The 24,260-nt window shown below is 33.3% G+C and overlaps 1 protein-coding gene across 2 annotated transcripts; it reads left to right on the top strand.

Moving 5' to 3' along the window:
• Nucleotides 1-1,954: 1,954 nt before the first annotated feature.
• Nucleotides 1,955-10,214, top strand: LOC149572011 (uncharacterized). Of its 2 annotated transcripts, none has more exons than XM_089810367.1 (2): nucleotides 1,955-3,454; nucleotides 9,867-10,214. In XM_089810367.1, the coding sequence occupies exon 1, from the start codon at nucleotides 2,087-2,089 to the stop codon at nucleotides 3,437-3,439; it is 1,353 nt and encodes a 450-aa protein (XP_089666493.1). In that variant the 5' UTR covers nucleotides 1,955-2,086; the 3' UTR covers nucleotides 3,440-3,454; nucleotides 9,867-10,214. The 2 variants fall into 2 exon arrangements, with proteins under 2 accessions (XP_089666493.1, XP_089666501.1); XM_089810375.1 differs by having other exon boundaries at nucleotides 9,885-10,141.
• Nucleotides 10,215-24,260: the final 14,046 nt, after the last annotated feature.

Genomic DNA, 24,260 nt, shown 5'->3' with positions numbered 1-24,260 from the left:
ATCTCGGCGTAATATATATAGAGGTATATATAGCTAGTTTTAATAATATCGAGCTTGCAAAACGTTTAAAATGTAAAGGTAAACCTCAACTGTTTAGGGTCCATACCTATTGGAGTGAACAAACGAGCATTCTATCTTTCATTTCATTCGAAGCCAAGAAAATCAGAAAGTATTTATCGTCGGTGCATTTAATTATCTCAAATGTCTAGATGGGCAGAGTAAACCTTCAATATGTCGTACATGGCATCTTTCGCATTTCAGCTTGTAATCTAAGTACAACCATTCCGTGGACGATGGAATGAATCACACATTCCCCGACAAGAGTCCAATTATTCCAGAGAACGTGGAACGCAAGTAGACTGCCCTGTACAAAGTTAGTCCAGGAGGCCATAGGTTTATGGCCCTGAATGTGTCTAAACTTGTACGGTAATTAAGATGGCCAATCTAAAAATGTACAATGTATACAAGTTTATATGGTTTTTTATCACATCTTTATCATTTCAGCTTTTATTGGACAATGTAAAGGTACCAATGCCTGCAAAGATTCCTCGAGAGTGGAATGTGTTTGCGTGGTCCTTCACAAAGTGTCTCATACAGAGTTATTGGAGATTGGGATAGAATTCTGACGGTACATTTAATGTATTTGATTATTTGAAAGTGTGATGGTTAAATAAAGTGGTGTTTTAGGAAACAAAAATTATTTTATTATTTATATATTTAGTATTAGTAAATGGACAGATTAGAAAAAAACATCTTTGTTTAAGAGAGAAATTATTGTTTAATAAGTAGAGATTTTTAAAAATATATGATTTTTTTGGTGGTGCAGTGAGATTTCAATTATAAAGACAAATAAAAAGAGATGTTAAGAATTTTTTTTTTTGTATGTGAGAAGTTAATTTACACAAATATGAAACATCTATATTTTTTAATAATTCTTTTATTTTTACTATATATTTGAAAAAGGTGTCAAAAGTATGTACTCTGATTTGTATGATTTATAGTATTTTGTAATTAGGTTAATTCTAAACAAGATGACTAGCATAAGAGGTTATGAAAACTCATTTGAAGTATAGATGGGTTAAGGGATGAAACCAACAAGACAAGATGCAATGTCTTGAGGAAGGTGGATGTCAGCGAAGTTAATATTAAGCATTGTGTTGCTGGCTGAATATATATATATATATATATATATATATATATATATATATATATATATATATATATATATATATATATATAGTATTTATTTTTAATATCACAATGATATTGAAAAGGAAAAGAAGAGATTAGAAAAATAGTTTCTAATTATATCTTTAATGCATCTATATATTGGAAAATGTGATGGTTAAATAAATGTTGGTTTAGAGAATAAAAAAATATTTAATTTTTTTAAATTTTATTGCTATATTTGTATTTTTAAAAATATAATGCTTTTGGAAGTTTAGTAGAAAGAGAGAAATATAAGATATGATTTCTGTGAAGGAATGAGACTCAAAATAAAAGGTCAAAGAAAAATAAAAGATGATAAGGAATATGTAAAAGGTCCTACATTTTAATTATTCTTTTAGAAGTCTCGTAGAAAGAGAGAAATATAAGATATGATTCTTGTGAAGGAATGAGAGTCAAAATAAAAGATCAAAGAAAAATAAAGGATGATAAGGAACATGTAAAAGATCCTACATCTTAATTATTCTTTTGGAAGTCTCGTAGAAAGAGAGAAATATAAGATATGATTCTTGTGAAGGAATGAGATTCAAAAAAAAAGATGAAAGAAAAATAAAAGATGATAAGAAATATGTAAAAGATCCCACATTGTAATTATTCTTTTTTCCCACGTCACATATAGCTCAAATTATGTGGATGTCACTTATTGTAGACATCTTCTACAGGAAATAAATAAGTCCCTCTTACGGAAGCTCATTCCCCTTTTTTTCTCATTGAATTACAACCCTTGTTGCGGAAGAAACGCTTTTTCTTTGAATTGCAACCCTTGTGCTTCAAGAAACGCTTTTAGATCTAAATTTAAAGACAGCCAGGTTAAGGGAGGAAGATAACAAGAGAAGACGCGGTGTCTTGGGGAAGGAGGATGTCAACCAAGTCAATAGTGAACATTGGGTTGCTGTCACTGCAACTATGCCTAGGGTTTTGGCAGATCGGGAAGCTGACACCAGTCGGGGCTCTCATACAATGTGGAATAGGCTGCTTCTTCAGCAGGTGCCGCTTACCTTTGGGCCTCTCTGCGGATTATCATCGGCTGAAACGTTTTAAAGGTCGCGTGTACAAGACTGTGCGCTGCCATGTAACCGTCCCGCCAGATCAGCCGACGGCGACAAGGGAAGAACGGTTAAACGAGAATCGGAAAGACTCATCGTATTTGGGTGAAGAGTTTCATCTAGAGAGGCGAGGAGAAAACAAGTTGAATCTCAACGGGGAAATGAGTTACTACATCACCGATAAAATCTGGCATGCCTTGCAGGAATTTGCAGACGCTGCTCCCAACACCGTGTTTCTCAAAGGGTATAAAGAATTCTGGCAACAGGTGGCCACAGGCGGTGTCATGACCTTAACAGATGTGCTTGACAGTTTAATACTGGATAACCACACCGTCAAAATTCTAGACAATGATCTGCTTTTGCCTGTAAATTTGTCCATTTCCGAGGAGAAAGTTCTCAAGGCTGTAAACTTGGCGGGGCTGTTTCTGCAGACGAGGCAAGTCTACTGGGTGATTCCTACTCTGGTGAGCTTTACAGCAGCGCTTTTGGAGTTCAGCACAGCTGTGAGAGCATGGCTGTACGGCAAGATCAATCTACTCTTCTGCCGAGTCGTGCAAATCATATGTGACCGGTTGCCCCGGTCAATGAGAAGGGAGGTGTACTCGTTTGGAAATTGGGTGGAAAATATGAAGCCTTCGAATGACCTGAAGCTCAGGATTGTGAAAGGCGAGATGTTTGCAGTCATTGGTGGAGGAGCAAAAGCGCACAAAGACGATGCTGTTCTGTCGGAGGAAGAAGAATTTGATTGGTCGCGCCTTGAAGAAGAAAAGCCAATTATAATTCCTTGTGGCAAAATTGACCCTGACTATCGGGCGATCGACATCGAGTGCTGGTTTGATCCAGAGAAGGGGAAATGCCATTTGCGTGCAACCACGGTGGCTCTAGCCGATTTGGATTGTAACAGGGACGAATTCGCCCGGCTGTACAAATTTCTCTCTTGCGTGGCGAGGAATCGATCGGGTTCACTGAAATCTTGCGTGGCGAAGAAGGAGGATGTTCGCGGACTCGGCGGCTTTCTGGCGAAGATTCGCTCGTGTTTGTGGAAATGTTGTGGTGCTGAGAATACGGTGCACGTTCGGGGGTTCAGAGACTCTGTTGCCTGCTATTCTAAGAACGGGTTCCCTCCTGTATATGAGCTCAAATTGGACAATGCAGTCAGTCGTTAAGTCACGTATAACCAGGTAAAATCCCTTCAGAGCAGTTGGTATAAATTGTTAATGTCTCTTTCAATATTTTACCCCTTTAATAGATAATTGTATATGTAATAATAAATAAATTTCTTAAAAGTATTTTTATTTAATTTTATTGTTAATAAAGAATAGTACAGTATTATAAAAATTATGGTGGTAGAGAGCCATACTTATGAAATCAAACTATTACAATTTCAACATAGACGAATATACAAAAGGGTTAAGGTCATACAAGTTTTATACAATTAATGTAGAATTAAAAGGATTTTCTTTTTCTTTTTTGGATTGCTCAGAGCAATTCTAGGGATAGAATCATCAATCAACTCACAACCAATGAGACCACCTACTTGTTTAAAAGTATTAGAAAAGAATTGTTGGGTGCAAAGCAAAGAAATAGCTGACTCTATGAAAGGAAGTTTGCTTGCACCAAACTAGCTAGGAGCCCCAACTGCTTCCAAGAAAAGGTAGAGGGCATCTAGCCCCACTCAATTACAAAGAGTAGGCTTCTTGGGATTTAGAGGCTATGAATAGTAGTGACCACTAGAACTAGTTCCACCATTAACCTATATGCACCCATTAGTCAAGAACCGGCTATAAACACACCCAAAGACTAAGTAAGGAGGGAGAATCAAGTGATACTCTAGCAATGCTCTAAGGGGTGTTCCCCTACACCATATTCAAAAAAATGAAAGTGGTAGACAAACAACACCATAAAATCAAACTTGACCAAGTCTAACTAATACACAAATGTACAAAAGGGCTAAGTTCAAACAAAGTCTATGTAATTAATACCAAATTAGTAAGATCAAGTTATTTTTTGGATTGCCCCATTCATTTATAGGGATAACACCACAAACAGTATGCAACCAATGTAACCATCTTCTTTTTTCTCTTCTTCAAAAGTAATATTCATAGAATATTGTGTACAAAGTGGAGGGATAGTCAACTATTGAAAAAAAAAAAGCTTGCCTAAGTCAAGCCAACCAAGAGAACCTCTCTCCTCACAAGAAAAGATAGAGGCCATCCACTTCCATGTGCTATGACGAGTTGTGTTCTAGGGACTTAGAGGCTAATAGATATGGTAGCCATTAGAACAATATTTGCTAGGCCAACCAATTTCTACCCATAGCTCACAAACGCCTTCTCCCCACATGTCTTTTTTTCAAAAAGGACAAGGGTAATTGAGTAGTACTTTACCAACACTATAAGGGGTGTTCCTTACACTATATGTAAGACTCTATTCAATGAAAACTAGTTCAATTTGATGTTTTCAATTACGCTCATTTATCAAAGATGATCCTTTTTTATTTATTACTTAAAGTTTGAAATTTTCTATGCCTTTACTTGAACTTTCTTTCTTTAGATTCTTTCAAGTTTATTATCTTCTTTTTTACACAATCAATTCTAGTTTGCATGGAAGCACTTGTTTTGTCTTCTCTTTCTCAAATTTATTTATTTCGACATAAAATAATATATAATTGTCTTAAAATAAGACCATCCTCAATTTATTTTCTTAAATAAATGATCTATCGAGGCCTTATTTTTTTATTAATTGACCATATATATTAGTATTGAATGATTATTCTTTAATATGGTCTCAAGAAGCTTCTACTCTCATGTGACTATTTTAGAAGTGAACTATGCAAATGTTAACAATTTTGTGATTTTAAACAATATTACTAATCTCAATGTAGTGGTGATAAATTATTTTTCTATTTTTTCAACATTATAGTCAATGTTTTCAAATTATAAATCTATGAAAAATACTAATTACTAGATCATCAACAACTTATTGAATCAATATTTGTGAAGATGAAATCTAATTTCTCTAAGTTTCTAAATCATTATATTACTTTTTTAGCTCTTTGTGTGAAGCTAGTTGGCTCTTTAGTAATCATAACTATTTAGAGGGAGCTTGTTTTAACTTCATTTTCATTGCCTTCCTCCATCAAAGCTCAGGAAAGTTTAAAACTTATTCATCAAGCCAACATGTCCATCAATTATGATTTACTATTAAAGCAAGATAATGGCCACGACGGAGTTTGAAGGATAAGGATTCACAAACATCTAATAATATTAATAAAATATAATGAGCTAGAAGATTCAACTAGATAGTACTTCACAAATGGTTTGTGACCAATGATAGGTTTTGGTTCACTCATTGAATAAGATGAAGACAACAGTTTGGTGCGGGATGCTCAATTATAGTCTACTTTGTATTACTACATATATATGATAAGGATATCCTCCATCTCTAGAATCTAGGGAAATTTTAGAAGTATCTAGGAATATATCTAGATCCATGTATTTTATTGTATCTCTAGATAAGCTGATAGCGAAAAATCAAATATCACACCTATGTTGACCATAATTAGGGAGGGAAGACTTTATTCAAGGTATGAGATATTAGTAGAAAGCTTTGTTGGAGAAAAAATAGATAAGTGATTTATACATCATTCACCTACTATACACTATATTGAACTTCGTTGAATATCTAATCCTTTTATTTACAACACTAAATAAAATCTTTAAATAAATATTCTCAACTTCTAATGAGCTTGTGAAACATGGAATAGCTACATATTTTTCATCTTTTACTAATTTGTCCACTAATCTAGCAATGTACTCAACATATCATGTTAAGTTCTGAGTGATTTATTATATTAACATACAAAAGTGAACTATATCATGATCTATGGTAGTAGAATACTACTTGAGTTGTTTAACTAAACATATAGTTCAAAATCTAATGTGATTTAATCATATTCCTCCTTTGTTTCAATGCTAAAAAAGAAGAAGCTTCGAGCAATGAAAAAACAAAGGAGAGAAGAAAATGTTAGAGTTCCTATTTATGAAGATTATTCAAACTAGCATGTAAGTTAGAAACTAGAGAACATAAAATTGACTCATATTTATCAAGTGAAGTCACATTTGCATATGAATGATGCAAGCTTCAAAGAAAAGTTATATATTATGAGAAAGACTGGCATTTCTAGAAACATAGGCAATTCTTTGTCATTTCACAAAATGATGAAATCTTTGAGTCAGTTTTTATATATTTAAATCAACATGATGGATGTTGGGTACACAAATTTCAGTTTTTCATAATTTAAAACATGATTCATCACCATGAAAAGATATCATAAAAAAAAAAAAAAACAATTCCATAAATTGTTTTTTCTACTTTTGTTAATGACTTCATTCATACTGAAAATAACATATTCTTGGCCCCTTCATAGACATGAGGTGCCGAAAACTATCTTGAAATGAATTGTTCAAATTTAATCTACAATAAATGCTACAAATTAAATTAAATTTCATCAATATTAACATATATATAAAATTGTTTGTATATCTTATAAATATTCACGTGATACATAACTAGTCATCATGATCTATCATCTTATTGTCATGTCCATCATTTATTTTGATTGTTATATTATTTTCTTTTGCCACTCTTTTCAATAATGTACATAGGACATAAATTCTTTTACCATGGTATCCTATCTTATTCCTACTATAAGTCCTAGCTAAACCTGTAGAATCCAAAATATGACATGATCTTCTTGTACCCCATGTTTAATTAAGAAATTTTTCTTTTATCTCTTTTGCATATCATGTTATCTTCATCAATTTATTGATGACTTCCATGTTGAGATCCTTAGCCTACTCATAGGAGCTTCACTTAGTGAACCTAAATCATAGCACATGCATTCATGACACACTAAAGAAGCCACCTATTTTCAAAAACTATTGCCCCAATCTTATTTTTTGTCACCTCTCTAATATGCGGCCAATCCTCCACCCCTCTTTCCTATATATTGTATTGCACCTTTAGTAAATACCCTATAGGCCTTATTCAATATAAAATTTTAAAATTTAACCAAGAAAATGTCAATATTTTCTACCATATACAACCATTATGTTTACCACACCTCCAAATAATCAATCTCCTCAACCTTGGATTCATGCAGCTTAGTATGCACTTTTTCATCTCCCATTTATGTAATTTCATCAATTTAATAAGCTAGAGAGAAAAAGTATTATCCTTTATGTATTATCCTTCATGAAGGTTTGATCATCTATTGTCTCTATTTTTATGAGTTTTGTGATTTTGATCTTTTTTTTTTCTCTTACCCATTAGGGGAAACAAGCCAAATTTCACCCATGTACGAAATGTTGCCACATTAACCATTACCTTTCCTCCCTAATTACAACCCAAAAAATCTGTTGGTACTTACACACAAACATGCCAAACTAAATCACCATGAACATCAATTGTTATTCAATTTTGTTCATTTTTATAGTTTTCTTGGTTTTTGATTGGTCTATTTGTGTAAAAGGTACATTTTTTTGGGTGAGAAGCTAGTGGGAGATTTTTGGGTGAATGGTTTTAAATGTAAATTTTAGACCACCTTGCACTCTGTGAGTTCTTTAGATAGCTCCATAAATGTGGTAAATCTAAAAGGTTATCTTTAAGCTCTTCACTCACTACGAAGGTTCACCTAAAAAATCAACAAGTTTTGACATATGGATAATGAACTATAGGTGCCCAAAGTTATCCTAGGCCACTATTGGATCATTTTCCCTATTGCATCATGGTAGTTTTCTAGAGAGAAAAAAAGGTTTAAGATCTTCTCTTAATCTACTCTTCCATAACAATAGATATGATGTTCATGTTGTCTATAAAAAAGGTATTTTCATATATTAATAGAATTGGAGAAGTATATAATCCATCTTCTTATCTTATTTGGTGATGAACGGTGCTCCTCTTTATTCCACAACAAACAACACAAATTGAAAGAACAAAATATAACAAAATATGGGCTTCTTATTAATAATGCAAATGTGGAATTACAAAATTACAATATGCAAACTAACATGACGTTTTCCTTACAACTATTTGCAAGATAGAGATGTGACTATCACTTAGAATTGCCCTAGACAACCTACGGGTCTTCCTTATATAAGAACTTTTTAACCACCTAAGAAGGTTCTAGATAGTAAGCCTAAATCCTTGAGACCAACCAACCTCATATTATATCATTTCATTACATTTTATTACATAAAATTGACTCAAAAAAATAAAAATTGTATTTTTGGAAGGTTCCACTTCTATAGACCATAACTATAAAATTGTTGACCCGATCCCATTATGGAATCCTTGGCTGGCAATCTACTACAAATGATCGTGCAAGTATCCATTTGCCAAGGTTTCACCTTGTTTTGGAGCAATTTAGGTCTTCATTGCTGGACCTGAAGTTTGGATCACCAAAACTCATACAAAAAATATGCAATAACTACACCAATACATATGATATGACAATAAAACTCAATTGAAAGTTTGATATGTCTAAGATGAACCTCCATATATGAAATTAGAACAATCTGAGCACATAATACCAACTTACTTAAATTAGCAAGCTCCTACAAATGCCAACTCTATATAGGAATAACCCTTACTAAAAACAAAAAAACTAGAAAACTAGAAATAGAAATATTTTAGGATGATGCAAGATTCCTCTTACACCTAGGACGCGCCTGCATTAGACACTTGAGGTAATTTGATAAATGACCCTGTCATGTCTTAGGTAGTTAGAGGAAAACTGAGATGATCAACCTCCTTTGATACTAGCCATGATGAATCCTCCACTGGCCTCTCTTTCAATTTGACCAGATACTCCTCATATATTATGTTCCTTGTGCTTCTTCCTACATGACTGTTCAATAGCTCCTTAATTTCCTTTGTAGCTAAAGTAGATGCTGGAATACTCAACTATTCTTCTACAAATTCATCTCTATCACCTCCCTCATAATATTCTATCAGATCTGAAATGTTAAATATTGGTGAAATATTTAGTTTAGCTAGAAACTCTACTTCATAGGTATTTACACAATCATGCCTTTTCACTATCTTGCATGGTCCAAACTTCTTCATTTTCAACTTATTATATATACCCATTGGATATCTTTCCTTCCTCAAATGAACGATAACTTCATCACCAATCTGGAATTTCTTATGTCCCTTTTTCACATCACCCTTAGCCTTATACTATGTATTCATTTTTTTAATGTGCTTCCTCACCTCCTCATGGATATGCCTCAAATATTCATCAAAATTCTCTACTTCAACATTACTTATCTCCCCTTTATGCATGATGGGCATCAATTAATACATCTTTGTATTCCTATTTTCAACAACCAAAAAGACATAGTTTGAAAGTTAATGTGTATAAATAATAGGAATTATATGCATTTGTACATAGGTTATTGACTTTTATAGTTAATTTTGAACTAACAGATTAATGTTGATATTCGGTTGATAAATGTATATTTTTCCTTTGTCAATTTGAATTGGATTATGTAAATTTGTGATATTGTTATACATTTTACCATGTTCAAGATGCTCACAAGTTTTTAGGCGAAGATATTTGGGAAGGATCAAACTATACATACCAAGAGATCCAGTCACCTGAAGAACTGGATGACATAACTAAAGAAAACAATGAGTCATCTAAAGCATGAATGCATACTTTTATGAATGATTGACACACATTTGATGGAATTTTTCTATTTAACAAAACTCATAGTTCTATCCTCTTTTTGTTTTAGTCAATCGTGAACATGCGATTGACTATTTTTATTTTTGGAATAAGCAATACTATATATTCTTCTGCTACTCTATTTTAGGGGGCCACAACTACTTTATTTTGAATATGCAAGTTGTAATAGTATCCAAAAAAATTATTTGAAAGTTTGACAATTTAGGAAGCTAGTTTAGGAATTGTGTTAGTATTTCATAGTTTTAAGAAAAGGCTCAATTTCAGACTCAACATAGATGTTTTGATAATGGAAGAAATCATTTTGGACCTTATTCATGTTTTGGATGCATTGGAAATGGAAATCATTTTTCTCAAATGGATCAAGATGATAAGGTAGATTTTGTTACATATTTTAGATAGTTTGTTTATTATTTTTAATAGGAATTGTTTTTTTCTTTACAAAGTATACAATGTTAGAAAATAGGAACACAACTTAAATAGACAACTTTTGGTAGATAAAGATATGGTAAAGTTGATAAAAATTGTTTAGAATTAGATTACTTGTTGTAGTTCAATTAAAGCATTTTTCTCATTAGTTAGCATCATTTCTTTTTGGCATAGTAATGTTTTGAATAGATTGGATAGAAACTTTACTGTTATTTTAGATTGGTAAGATACGAAAGAAACATGTTAGGAATCCATTTTGAGTTTTAAAATAGGAGTGAGTCAGAACTAAGAAGCTTAGTTAGGAAAGTTCCAGATCGCTCTGGATTAAGTCAACAATACAAGTTACTCACAATTTATAGGGCAAAAAATCTCAATCATTGAAGTCTCATTGAATGATCCTTATAGAAGACATCCTTGTACATGCCTTGGTAGACATTTGAATGAAAAATTAAATGATGCAAATTGAGAAAACAATGACTTTGCACACCATTTTTAGCATTGTTGCCAGGGATTAACCATATGAATAGTTTGAAGGACTTTGTCCATTTATTCAATCAGTGTTTGTAGGGATCTTGTGCTAAAACAATTTGATGAGATGAAACAAATGACTTAGAGATCAATTAGGACACTATTTGCCCCTTATACAAAATTTGGGGGAAGGAAAAAATTAACCATTGAATGAAGAATACCAGGATGAAAATATATTTGGTAAAAACATTGAAGAGGATATTAACGAAGAGATTCAAGAGCAACTTGAAAATAATCACAAAGAAAACATGGTTGATCACAATGAAGAAAATCCACCTCTTGATAGGACATTTCAATATCCAATAGATATAAATAGCAGGGGCAATGAACCTTCTAAGAAAAATCTCAATAGCCAATTTGCCAAATTTTCACAGGAAGACTTCTGAGGATCCTGATCAATTTCTTTTTGAATTTAAAGTCCTCTATCAAACCTATGATTATACATCTGATAACCAAAATTTAAAATTTTTCCCTTCAACATTAAACGAATATTCCTTAACATGGTTTACGGGTCTTCAACCTAGACCCATTTTAACTTGGGAAGAGATCGAAAATGTATTTTTGGATAAATATCACAACTATTGAAGGGTCAGGGATAAGAAGGATGAGCTATTCTTAATGAGGCGTATGGATGATGAATGTTTGGAAGATTATGCTAATAGATTTCAATTTGTCCATAGGAGATGTGGGAATGGTTTAACGGATGATATCACAAAGACCACTTTTCTAAAAGGAATCAATGCTGACTCTAGAGATTCTTTGAATCTCATGGGTAAGGGAGACATTAATAGATTAAATCTGCATGAGATTATCGATATTTGTCGTAACTATTCTAGAACCAGATATTGAGTAAGGGGTTCTAAGAAAAAGGGGGGTACATCCTGATTTTAGTCAAGTAATGGAAGAAATAGAAAATCTTAAGACATATATTCTTATTCATCAAAATGGATAGTCAGATAGGAGGAATTATGAACCATTAACTATTTACTGCTCAAAATGTAGAGGAAAACATTTGCTATGAGAATGCCCATTGAATACTATTAAATTTTATGCTATACGTGATGGATCACATGATACAAAGACTTGTAAAATTCACTCTAATATAAAAAATAAGGTAGTGGAAACTGAACAAGATTAAAATAATGCTAGGGGTAGAGGAATCAAAATTAGGGACCATATGGTGGAAGAAATAGTTGGAATAATCAAAACCAACAGAATAATGCAAACCAATGGAACAACACTAGTTGGAACAATCAGAACAATAAGAACAATCAACCCTTAAACATGCCTTGGTGAAAACAACCTCCTTGGAAACATAATCAACCTCCTTGGCAAAACCCAAATAATCAATGGCAAACAAATCAAAACTTTAATAAGTAGTGGACACCAAATGTGAATCCTATGCCAAATCAACCAAATGAGCATGCAAATCAAACTCAAATACCTGCCCAACTAGTGCCTAATCCAAGGAATAGACAAACCAATGTTGTTGATAAAAATCCTTCTCGTCTTAACTTCATAGAGGTGAATGACATACATTTAAGAAACAAAACTATTCCTATATCAGCTTATGTCAAACCTCAGGAAAAAGAAAAAAAATGAAGAAACCAATAAAACCCTGATAACTAAGCCTTGAGAAGATTAGACTGACTCTAGAAAGGTACGCTACCTTGAAAGGTTTAAGGATTAAGAAGAACAAAATAATGCCAAAGAAGATTATGAAGATATATTGGACTCCCAGTTATTGAAGGATAAATTAAATTAACATTGAAATCCCACTTCTACAGGCTATCGAGGATATTCCTAAGATCAACAAATTGATTAAAACATTATGCATAAAGACTTTGGAAGAAACAAAAAAGATGCCTTCCATAGTCCAAGTGGGAACTAACATCACAAATGTTTTATCTAGGAGATTCCTTCCACAAAATCTTAGTGATCGAAGGACACCACTGATTAATTTAAAGATTGTACAAATAGAAATTGAGAATATCTTGATTGACATGGGAGCATCAATTAATATAATTAAAATTGACACAACAAAATCCTTGGGACTTACAAACATACAACCCACATCTACTATGTTGATGTTAGCTTATAATTCTACTACTCAATCAAAAGGAAGCCTGGAAGACATCACAGTGACTATAGAAACATGGGATAATCAAGTTGACTTTTTAGTTTTGAAAGAAAGAGGAAAGGATATGGGGTATCCCATAATTCAGGGATGTCCTTTGCTTGCAACAATAGCAACTTTGATAGATTTTTGAGTGGGAAGCATGAAAATATCAAATGGATTAAAACAAAAGGAACTATCATTATTTCCATCAGCAAAACCTACACTTAATGTGAAATTCTTCTTTGTGGGTGGATGATGAGAAATAAGATGATAAACATGGGGTAGTACATTTGGCAATGATTACATTAAAGGATAATTTCAAATAATTTCAAGAAATTGTTCAAAATGATTTGAGAAAAGAAGAGGGAAGGAATGGTAACCAACAAGAAATTGAACAAGAAAGTGTTTTCGCATCATCTTAATCAAGACATATGATCTCTAAACTCACTGATAAAAAAAGTTCAAGATGAGATTAATAGAGCAAAACAAATTTACTAACAAAAAGATAAACCTTTCATAACCAATGCACATTTAACATGGACCAAGGATAAGAAACTCAAGTAGGTGCTAACACAACATACTCAAGCATTTTCTTTGGATTATAATGATATGTGCGATATACATCCTAAAGTTTGTATGCACCATATTTACATTGAAAATGTTAAGCCAATTAGACAAGGACAATGAAGGATAAATCTAGCTTTAAGAGAATTTTTCAAAGAAGAGATTGAAAAACTATTGAAAGTAGGGTTTATTTATCCAATATCAGAAAGCCAATGGGTGTCTCCATTGGTTATTATTCCAAAGAAAATTGGAAAATGGAGAGTATGTTTTGATTATAGAGAGCTCAATAAGGAAACTAAAAAATACTACTTTCCATTACCCTTTATTGATCAAGTTTTGGATAATCTTGTTGGAAACAATTACTTTTCCTTCTTGGATGGGTTTAGTAGCAACAATTAGATCCAGATAGCTCTAGATGATCAAGATAAGACTACATTCACCTGCCCATGGGGTACTTATGCTTATAGAGTTTTACCATTTGGGTTATGTAATGCTCCAACCATATTTCAAAGAGCAATTCTTGCATTTTTTGTGGATCTTACAACTTCTTATGTAGAAGTTTACATGGATGATTTTGTAGTCCATGGGGAGATTTTTTATGAAGCTTTTCAAAGTTTGGACAAGTTGCTGAAAGGATATGAAGATCATAGGCTATCTCTCAATCACAAGAAATGCTCTTTAATGATTCAAGAAGGCATTGTGTTGGGTCATCACATTTCAAAAGAATGAATAAAAGTTTGAGATAATTATACAAATTGTGACACCTACAAATCAAACTGATGCGAGAAGTGTTTAGGACATGTAGGTACTATAGATGCTTTATAGAAGGATTTAACAAAAGGGCGTGACCTTTGTTTAATGTACTAAATAAATAGTTAGCCTTTGAATGGACAAATGCTTGTCAAAATGCTTTTGAAAACATTAACAATCACTAATGATTGCTCTAGTTATTAAAAGAGCAAACTAGGATGAACCTTTTCATATTCACATAGATGCATCAAATTATGCAATTGGAGCAGTCCTAGGAAAAAAATATGAGAAGGACAACATCCATGTAGTATATTACATTAGAAATTTTTTGAGTCCTTCAGAGAAAAATTATACAACAACTAAAGAGGAGTTTCCAGCTTTGGTATACACTATATATAAAACCAATCAATATATAATAGGATATAAGGTGTTCATTCACACTAATCATTTTTCTATAAGATATTTGATGAAAAAAGTAGTTGCAAGAGGAAGAATTATAAGATGGCTATTGCTATTACAACATTTTGATATAACCCACTAGTACATTTGGGCTCATTTTTTGACCTTTATTGGTTGAAATTACAACCCATTTTTCGACCAATCTTTGACCAAATTCGACCAATGAATTGGTCGATAATTTTTCGGTCAAAAATTCGATGAACCTACTAGATGGTCAAAATTTTGACCAATAGGTTGGTCAAAAAATGTTCAGGTTGTTGAACCATTTTTTTCCATTCATTGGTCAAACTTTCAACCAATGCTTGGTAGAAATCTATGGGGCATTGGTCGAAATTTCAACCAATGCATGGTAGAAAACTAGATGGCATTGGTTGAAAAATTTTTGGTTGAAAATTCGACCATCCAGTAGGTTGGTCGAAACTTCGATGAATACGGTGGTCAAAAAATGTTTGCATTATCAGCACATTTTCTGCCATTCATTGGTCAAACTTTTGACCAGTGCTTGGTAGAAATCTCCAAGGCCCATATCATGGACAGCGATATCATGGACCCACTTCCTGTGTACTAGGTACGAAGATTTATGATTGTGAGATCGAGCTAGGACCAAAGGGTGGCGTTGACTTGCTATGAAGAAGTGCTCGAAAGTTAAGTATAGCGAGTTAGCTAGTGTGGCCCACCACTGTTGAAGTAAAATTGTTGTCCACAAGATCAAGTCTGGATTGATGACGCTCGTTGACTCACTATAAAGAGATGTGCGAAAATTAGGTATAGTGAGTTAATGAGCAATGGACCCACCATCGTGTTCTTAAAGGTTGTTTCAATTGTCTACCACACGATTAAAGTAAGATCAGTGATCATTGCAAGCTCACTGTGGAAAAGTGCTCGAGAATTATGTATAACGAGTTAGCAAGTTGATGACACATGTGTGTAGTCATGCATGGTCCCGATTTGAAGCACCAGCCTTGAAGGAAAGATAGAGGTGGAGGTGTTTTATTGGATTGACTACCAATGTGTTAAGAAGAAAGCTGAGTCAGCTTAGTTGTCATTCCCAGATCTTAGGACTTTTCAAGGATCAATGGCAAAAGTTTAAAAAAGAAAGTGCGACGCCACTCTATTTTTTTGTTCGATGCATTTATGATAAGTGAAAGCTTCACTTGTGGGAGAAACAGATTATACCACAAAGATTTTCATTAATTCTAGGCCCATGCGAACAGAGATTGCAAATTTTCTGAGCACAAGAGCCTAATTGATTGTGTCGTGTTAAGCCTGGTAAAGACGTGAAACTATTCTTCTGTTGTTCGAGAGAAATTTTAGAAGTTCAGAGAAGAACAAGTTCAGCAAGTCAAGTAAGTACTTATATTATAACCTCTGTGGCATTCCAATTCTCTCAATACTGTCAAAATGCCTCCTAAGAAACCATTCTCTGGGAAAATTAATTATATGGATAGGAATGTACACGATGATTTATTAGAATTACTCCCAGAATCTACTGTACAGCCTGCACAAGTTAAAAATTTAATTTCCTTAAACCCTAGGCTTAAAATTGGTGATGGCCTAGATGACAAGGGGAACTGGGTTAGGGATGCAAGAACTACTCAAACTGGCCTTATCTTGTTTAAAAAGTGGTTTTCAGAAAGAAAGTTGTTTGCCCTGCATGCTAATGTCTGGAATTTTGATTTGGAAAAGTTAGTAGTCCCAAGTGTTTTCATGGATTATGATTTGCTTGAAGCCATTGCTAAGAATTATGACCAAGCCATTAGGGTTGTAAGAAGAAAGGATGGTGTGCCTCTAGTCTCGATTACTCTTGAAGAAATTAGAGAGGTTTTTCACCTGGAACCATTATCAGACTACCATGTGCAAATCAATCTACTAGAATTAGAGAATGAATATAAAGAAAAGAAGGATGTAATCAGGGGAGGTGCACTAAGGGCACATATTGGTACAATAGGAACTTTGCCAATAATTACTGCAACCTCTAGAGAGCCTTTTAAGAAGAGTCTTTTCACTTCTCGAGCAATAGAGATATACAGGACCTTATGCCGAGTTTTTGGTGAAGATGAGCAAGAATTTATGCCCATTGGTTTCATGTACATGATGGTTCAGATTGCTTCCTTCAGTGTAGATGTTATTTTTGATTTTTCTTCCTTTTTGGCTAAAGAAATTCACATTGGTTTAGTTGGGATTGCGAAGGGCAAGGTGGAAAAAACTTTTGGTCACTACTCTCTATTAATGCATATGTTTTTGTTCAAAGGAGTGCCATATTTTGGTAATGAGATGAACTAAACAGAGAGGAGAATGGGGAAATATTGCCAGCCCAGTTGTAGAGTGCAGATATGACCTGGGATGCAAGTAATGCTAGTTTTGTCAGATTTGATAGATATTTTGCTGCTAAATTGAGATGCCTCATATTGAGTGACAATCTTAGAATCCATAGGGTACTAATGAGTCTCATTAGGCCTATGGATAAACCCCATGACTTGAAAGTTTCACATAATTGGGGAGATATCATCCCCTACCCTGTTTCTACTATTTTTAGAATCTATGGTTTCAAGGGGAACCCTCATGTTTTGCCTTACCAAGTTCCTTTGAAGGTGGGAATGGCTGAAGTTTTATGGTAGTTAGGGGGAGTGGAAGAAATGTTTTTGTTGAAAAGGAAATTAGGGTCATTTTTCCCTACCTACACAGTGGCCCATCAGTTTGTGATTACAAAAGGGGGATGGATCTTTTTGCATAAAATTTTGGAGCAGTATATGATGGTTATCTCTCATCCCCATTTTTGTGATTCTGAGAGATTTTTCAATCAAGTGTTGAGGCATAGAATCAAGTTGGGACCGGTCAAGCATGATTCTTATTATCGAGAGGATATTATAAGGAATGAATTCTCATTGCAGGAGCAGGAAACTAAAAAGGAAAAATGGAGAGTTTATTCCCAAGTCTTAGAATTCATTCATTGTTTTGATAATAAATATGATCCTTTCGATAATGCTATTACAGAGGTTGACAAAATAAGTAAGCTCATGAATACTTTCCCTGAAATAATGGAGGTCATGAATGAAAAGAAACAATTTTTTATTGATTCATATCCTGATAAGGCCAGAGAGGTCATGAGGAGGTTGGCTTTCACTCCAAATCTGAGAATTGATAAAATAATTGTACAAAAGAGGCCCAGATATACTATAATTCAGAATAAAAGGATTCCTATAGACAAGGGCAAACAAATAATAGGATCTACCAATATAGCCCAAGAGGAGAGACCTGAAGAGCCTAGTCCTAAGAGTCAAAAGGTAATGATAGAAGAAAGGCCTCAAGATGAGGAATATTCACCCACCTAGTCCCCTTTGAGGATTGGAGAAGAGCAGCTCACTGGTGAACAGGTTGAACAAATGGGATCACAAGGAGATATTTTTATTACTCAAGTAGAATTAGATGAGGGTAACCCTCCAGAACTTCCTCTCCCAAGTTTGGATCTAACAATAGCTGATTATAGAGGCAGGGAGTTGGACCCTATATTAGAGCAGGCAAGTCATCAATTTTTGACTGATGATAATTTTGTGAAATCAAGGGCTTTTCAGCAGTTTGCATGGAGGACAAACATGAACATTTTCGAGGAGAAATGTAAAAAGATGAAAACAGAGCATCTAGAAATGGATGAAACTTCCATGCAAAACCAAATTAAAGAAGAAATGATGAAGGAATTGCAGAATATAAGCCTTGAGGAGGGGAGGAAAATGATAAAGGCATCTAACATTTTATTATTGTCGAATTGGGATATTGCAGATGCATTAATTTTCAATTCTGTTTCAAGTGGATTGGAGTTACAAGACCCAAATAGAAGAGACTTCCAAGGCACTTCATTTATTGAAGATCAAGCTGCATTGGTTAGTTGGTCATTGAGAAAGGGATCTAGAGCCACACCATCACAATCAAATGAGTCTGGGTTGATGGGAAATATACTTGTAAGAAGGGTTTCTGACACTTCACATGTATAGGCAACATATTGGAATGTGGATTCTTCTAAGTTTGTGTTGGCCACTACTAAGGAGGAACAGGTTATGTCTAAGTTACAGAATAAATATGAAACACTTCTTGAGGCCTATAATAGGGAGGTAAAAAGGAGAATTGAACTTGAAAACAAGGCAATGGGGAAATCCACAAGGCCAAGAATAACATACCCCCATCCTCCAGTGGAACCTTTTAAATCCACCCCCCTTGTAGAGATACCAGACACACCTCAAAGGCCTGAATATTATACAGCTGAGGAATTTGAAGAAGAGAAGAGCAAACTATGGGCCTTACATGTAGAGTTAAATAAACAGTATGAGGATAAGCTTAGAAAGGCTCTAATGTATTTAGTGGACAAAATTGAGTAGCCTTTATTCTTTGATCAGTTGGTAAAAGTAATAGATATATGGGACGAATTGAAAACTCATGATGATACCCTAAAGCCTATTGTTAATAAATGGGGAAGAAGGGAAAAGGAAATCACCCTTCTATGTTATTCAGTTATAAGGTCTTCCAATGACCATGTTGAAAAATTGTATGATATTGCTAATGACCTATTAGATTTTGATAATAGGAGAGTTGCTCTGCAACTGAAAATTGTTTCTTATTTGAATAAGTACAAGAATAAAAAATTTGATCTATTTCCTTGTGCCTTGGATAGAAAGAAGAAATTGAAAAATAAGGAAGAGTGGAGTAAAGAATTGGATGACCTTTTCTGTACAAGGATAAATAAAGTTATTAATGAAAAGGGGCATGCCTAGTGGGCCACCACGACAGAGGAATTGGTAAAAGTCCAATTATTTTTTGATTCTTTGAAGAAAGAATTTGTTGGTTTTGAAAAGGAGGCTGGTTATATTTTAAAAAAGCAAAATGATATCCTACAGTTTAGCTGGCTGGATGATATACAATTTGACACTTAGATGACAAATCTTCTGTTGGACAAGTAGTTAGAGGAGGACAGTTCAGATGATGATGAGAGACTAGAAGACGAGGTGCAGGTTATTGACACCTCTGCACCAAAACTGAAAAAAGAAGAAGGGAAAAAGGTAATAATGCCTACTCAGGGTGAAAGCAGTGAGAACCCGTTGGAGAAAACTAATTTGGAGGTATCATAAGATCATCCTTCTTTGGCCAGCTTGGTAGCCACGTATTCTGAGGAGCCAAAATAATGAGAGACAAATCAGAAGTTAATGATTCACAACAAAAACTAGAACGGGCCTACTTGAAGGAATATTTGATATGCCTGGAATTCTGTTGTGATTGTTTTTGTGTTTTGTATGATGCTTTGTTCCTTGGACACTTGTCAGATCACAATTTCCATTTGCTTGTTGCAACTCATGCTATATAAATGAGTTTTCAAGGCATTGTGATGGTCCAAGACTTGTGGAATTTTTTGTTTCTTTCAAGAAGAGTACATATTCAGTCGGTCCAATAGTATGCAGAGGTTTTGAGTTTTCTTCCATTGTACTTTCTAATAAACAAATTGAAATGACAGAAATTGCAATCTATTCTAGGCATTCAATTGGTTTTCTATCGGTTATTGTATTAGTCATATGAAAAGGATAATACAAAGGGGTATTTACACTATATCTATGGATCATCAATTTTTGTCTCCAGTTTATGGGTTTGTTTACTTTGAAGTCATTTAATTAAGGTTTATTTGGCTGAATGTAGTCTGGATGGGTTGTATGCTGGTTTTATTGTTGCTTTTAATTCAAGCAATTATATAAATGCTTCAGTAAATCAGTAAGGTTTATGAGTTCATAAAAGGGATATTGCATAAGAATGGAGATGGGTGATTACAGTTGATTAATTCTTATACAAGTTATTTGAATTAGATCTCCCGCCAATAGTCAATTTCTTGCCCAATGGATAAGGCACTAGTCCTATAAATTAGAAGTACACAAGGATGAATTCTGCTGTTGCATATCAAATCATCTTACAAAATCAAAATTATTTTCAATCCTGTTCAAGAATTATAAATGCTGGTCTCAACTCATTTATATCTAATTCTTGAGTCTTAGGTAGCTGCTATTTCTAGGAGTATTTGTAAATTTTAGGAGAATTATGACCAGATCTACTGATAAGGGATGTGTATAAGTTTGAGAACATTGAAGAATTGAAGTGAGTTGTGTATGTATGTGAGGGTAACAGAGAAGAATCAAAATGAAACTAAGATAATTTCATTTTTGAATTCTGCTGCACCATGCACTTGTATAGATCCTTTCTTGTTCCTCTTTGTGCCCACCACTTAGCCCACATTATTGAGTGTCCTATACAAGAAAGTCTTATAGCAAGCAATTTACCCAAGATTCTTGGAGTTGTTCCACTATAAGATATGATGAAATCATGAACTAATTGCCTATTATTTAAGAAAATGAGAAACACTGTAAGACACTTTGTAGTGTTGCAGTAATATCCAAATCACCAAAGTAGGCATGCTTTTTGGATCATATTCTCTCTTAGACACAGATCTAACATGCATTTTGGTTGCAGGTGATTTCTAGGAGCTTTGGGTTCACTATCAATTTCAACACCTTTGACTAATGATTACTAATAAACTTTATCATTGTTCAATTCAAAATTTTATCATTAGCAAAAATGGTAGATAATTTTGTTCATGGTCTCAAGGAAAACAAAGATTGCTTGACAATAGCAAGAAACAACACAGATGACTTAGAAATAGTCTATCACAATGAAAGACATATTTTGCCCATCATAACACTAGCAGTGCTCTACTGTCTCATTTTTGGTAACAGAGACACCCCCCAAACATGAAGGATTCACCCCCCAAACATCTTCAAACATGAAATGATCCATTTTCTATTAGACTGGTGTCTAATCCAGGCTAAACCTCCATCAACAATTACCATCCAAAATTGCACTTGCACCAAGTTTTCCCACTCTCCTACATTTGGTTAATATAGTACAAATAAATTATCACAACCTCATTGTCTCCCACCAATAACAGAGACTACAGGTGGTAGGAGAGAATCTACATTGGAAACTAAAAAATAAGTATAGTTGACTGTGCCTAACCAGTCACTGGTTTGAATGCACCAGTCTATTATTCCTTACTCAACCCGCAATGAAAATTAAAAGAATTCGTGGACAAGATAACAAAAATAATAAAATTTTCTCACATTAAATATTAGTCAAAATGCATTTGATACATCATAGGAACTCACTGTTCCATGGGACAAAGACTGAATTGCAGAGAATAGGATTATTTTATTGATTATAATTTTTTCACGATGCCTTATCTCACCACCCCAACTCTACTTCTCCCCCAAACACTCGACAAATACCTTCTAAATAACCAAACAATAGTGAACAACCACTACTGTCTAACTATCTAACTGTTACTAGTTAGTTATAAACTGAAATTTGTTGTCTAACTTGACACAAAGTGTCAACTTCAACAACTTATAATCATATATGCCTTTAATATATTTCACTAACCTTTTCAAAGGTTTTATAACTTCACTAACCCTTTCAAAGACACCTAAAACCGTTACGAGCTGTACTAGGTCTAAAGACACCTAAAACCCTTACAAGATTTTCTTTGCATTTTTTCTACATTTGATACTTTTCTTATAGGTGGACATGTCTATCACAAACATCCAACATGTCTGTCCTTAGACTTCATGGAAAAAACCCTACAAACAACACAAAAAAAAAAAGGACATGAACCATCCAAACATCTCTAATAGCTTGTGGATATCCCAAAGATGCATAAGTGCATGACTTGTGAAAACCAAAAAGATAAGACTAACTTGTATAACAAGCGAATAATCAAATTGATTTTATGTCTGTGTTATGTTTGACAATGGCAATGATATTTGGATTCAAGTATGAGGAAATTTGTATCAATCAATTCATTAAATATCATTTGAATACAAAGAAGATTTTAAGAGATTCAAGAGCATAATTATAAGCCAAATTTGTGGAAGACCTAAATCAGACCTAAGTGAACAGACATGTGAAGGCTTATTTTGAATATGATGAGCAGATCTAAGGCATAATTTTTATGAAGGTATATTCCAAGTTTAGAGCCTTTATTGAAAAAAAATATTTCAAATCTTGGTGGATTATTCATAAGTACAAGGCAAATTTGTTGAAGACCTCAAAGGAGATCTAAGGCAAATCTACCTACATTATAAACACTTTGCATTTCAAAGGTCGGTTCCTTCTGCATTATAGGATTTGAGGTTGGTGTCTCTTGCTAATTGAGTCTACACATTTGTTTGAAGTTATATACATACATACATATGTGTGTGTGTGTGTGTGTGTGTACATACACACACAATTCACCTACAAGGATTTCCATGCTAAATAGTATATGCATATTGTCTTCTTTTGTTAGACATCAACTATGTGAATGCTTTCTACATTGCTTTCAGTTGACTAAATATATATAATAAAATATGCAGGTTGTCATGCCCAAACTACGAGGGCAAAAATACACAATTAATTATTATTATTATTATTTTTTAATAATAATTAATAATTAAGCATGCTCTAGTTTGAAAAGATTGATTAAAGTCTAAGAAAAGTTTCTCTACAACATCCTTCGTTTAAAAACTTTTGTGGAGGAATACATCGACAAGATTCTGAAGTACATTGTTACTAGGTTGATATAATTGTTTACTGATATGTTATTACATCGCTTAAACAATCATGCGGAAATTATTTTAATAACAATCTAAAGAATATTGGGTTTAGATTATTCGAATAACTTAAGCTATTAGGACACTAATTAAACAAATTTTCAAAGATACAATTAATACCAACATTTCTTAAATCTCCAACTTAGCTTAATTTTCAACAAAAATTTAATCGAATATAAATTAGATCTGAACTAATTCAATATTAATTTCATATAAAACCAATCTATCTTAAACCAACTAACTAAGTCTATAGTTGATCTAATCATTTATAAAATGAGGGTCTAATCTTTTAAAATAGAACTTAACCTTACAGATTAAATAAAATTTAAAAACTATTAATTTAAACACGAAATATAAATTAGCATTACTAAAGCAATATCTCTAAAATTTAAACCACATAACTATAACAAATTTCACTTTAAACTAATTAGAGAACCTAAATACTAACACCACTTTACTAAAATATAACTTAATAATAATAAAACTTATAAACTAACTATCTAACATAAGGAAACAACTAAACTTACTAACAACTAAGATTACATATAAAACTAACTATTAGGAAATATTAATAAAGAACTAAAATTGAATAAATAAAATAACTAACTAAATCTAAAACTAATCTTAGAATTTAAAACTAACTAAATAATACTAAAACAAATCTAAATTTAACTTAATACTAATACTAACATTTATCATTAACTTAATAAAAAAAA

The sequence above is a fragment of the Cupressus sempervirens genome, chromosome 2 (genome assembly GCF_028749045.1).
Source record: "Cupressus sempervirens isolate cs-2001-9-10 chromosome 2, ASM2874904v1, whole genome shotgun sequence".
Lineage (NCBI taxonomy): Eukaryota > Viridiplantae > Streptophyta > Pinopsida > Cupressales > Cupressaceae > Cupressus > Cupressus sempervirens.
The sequence above is the reverse complement of the archived record's forward strand: the minus strand, read 5'-3'. Positions and strand labels throughout refer to the sequence as shown.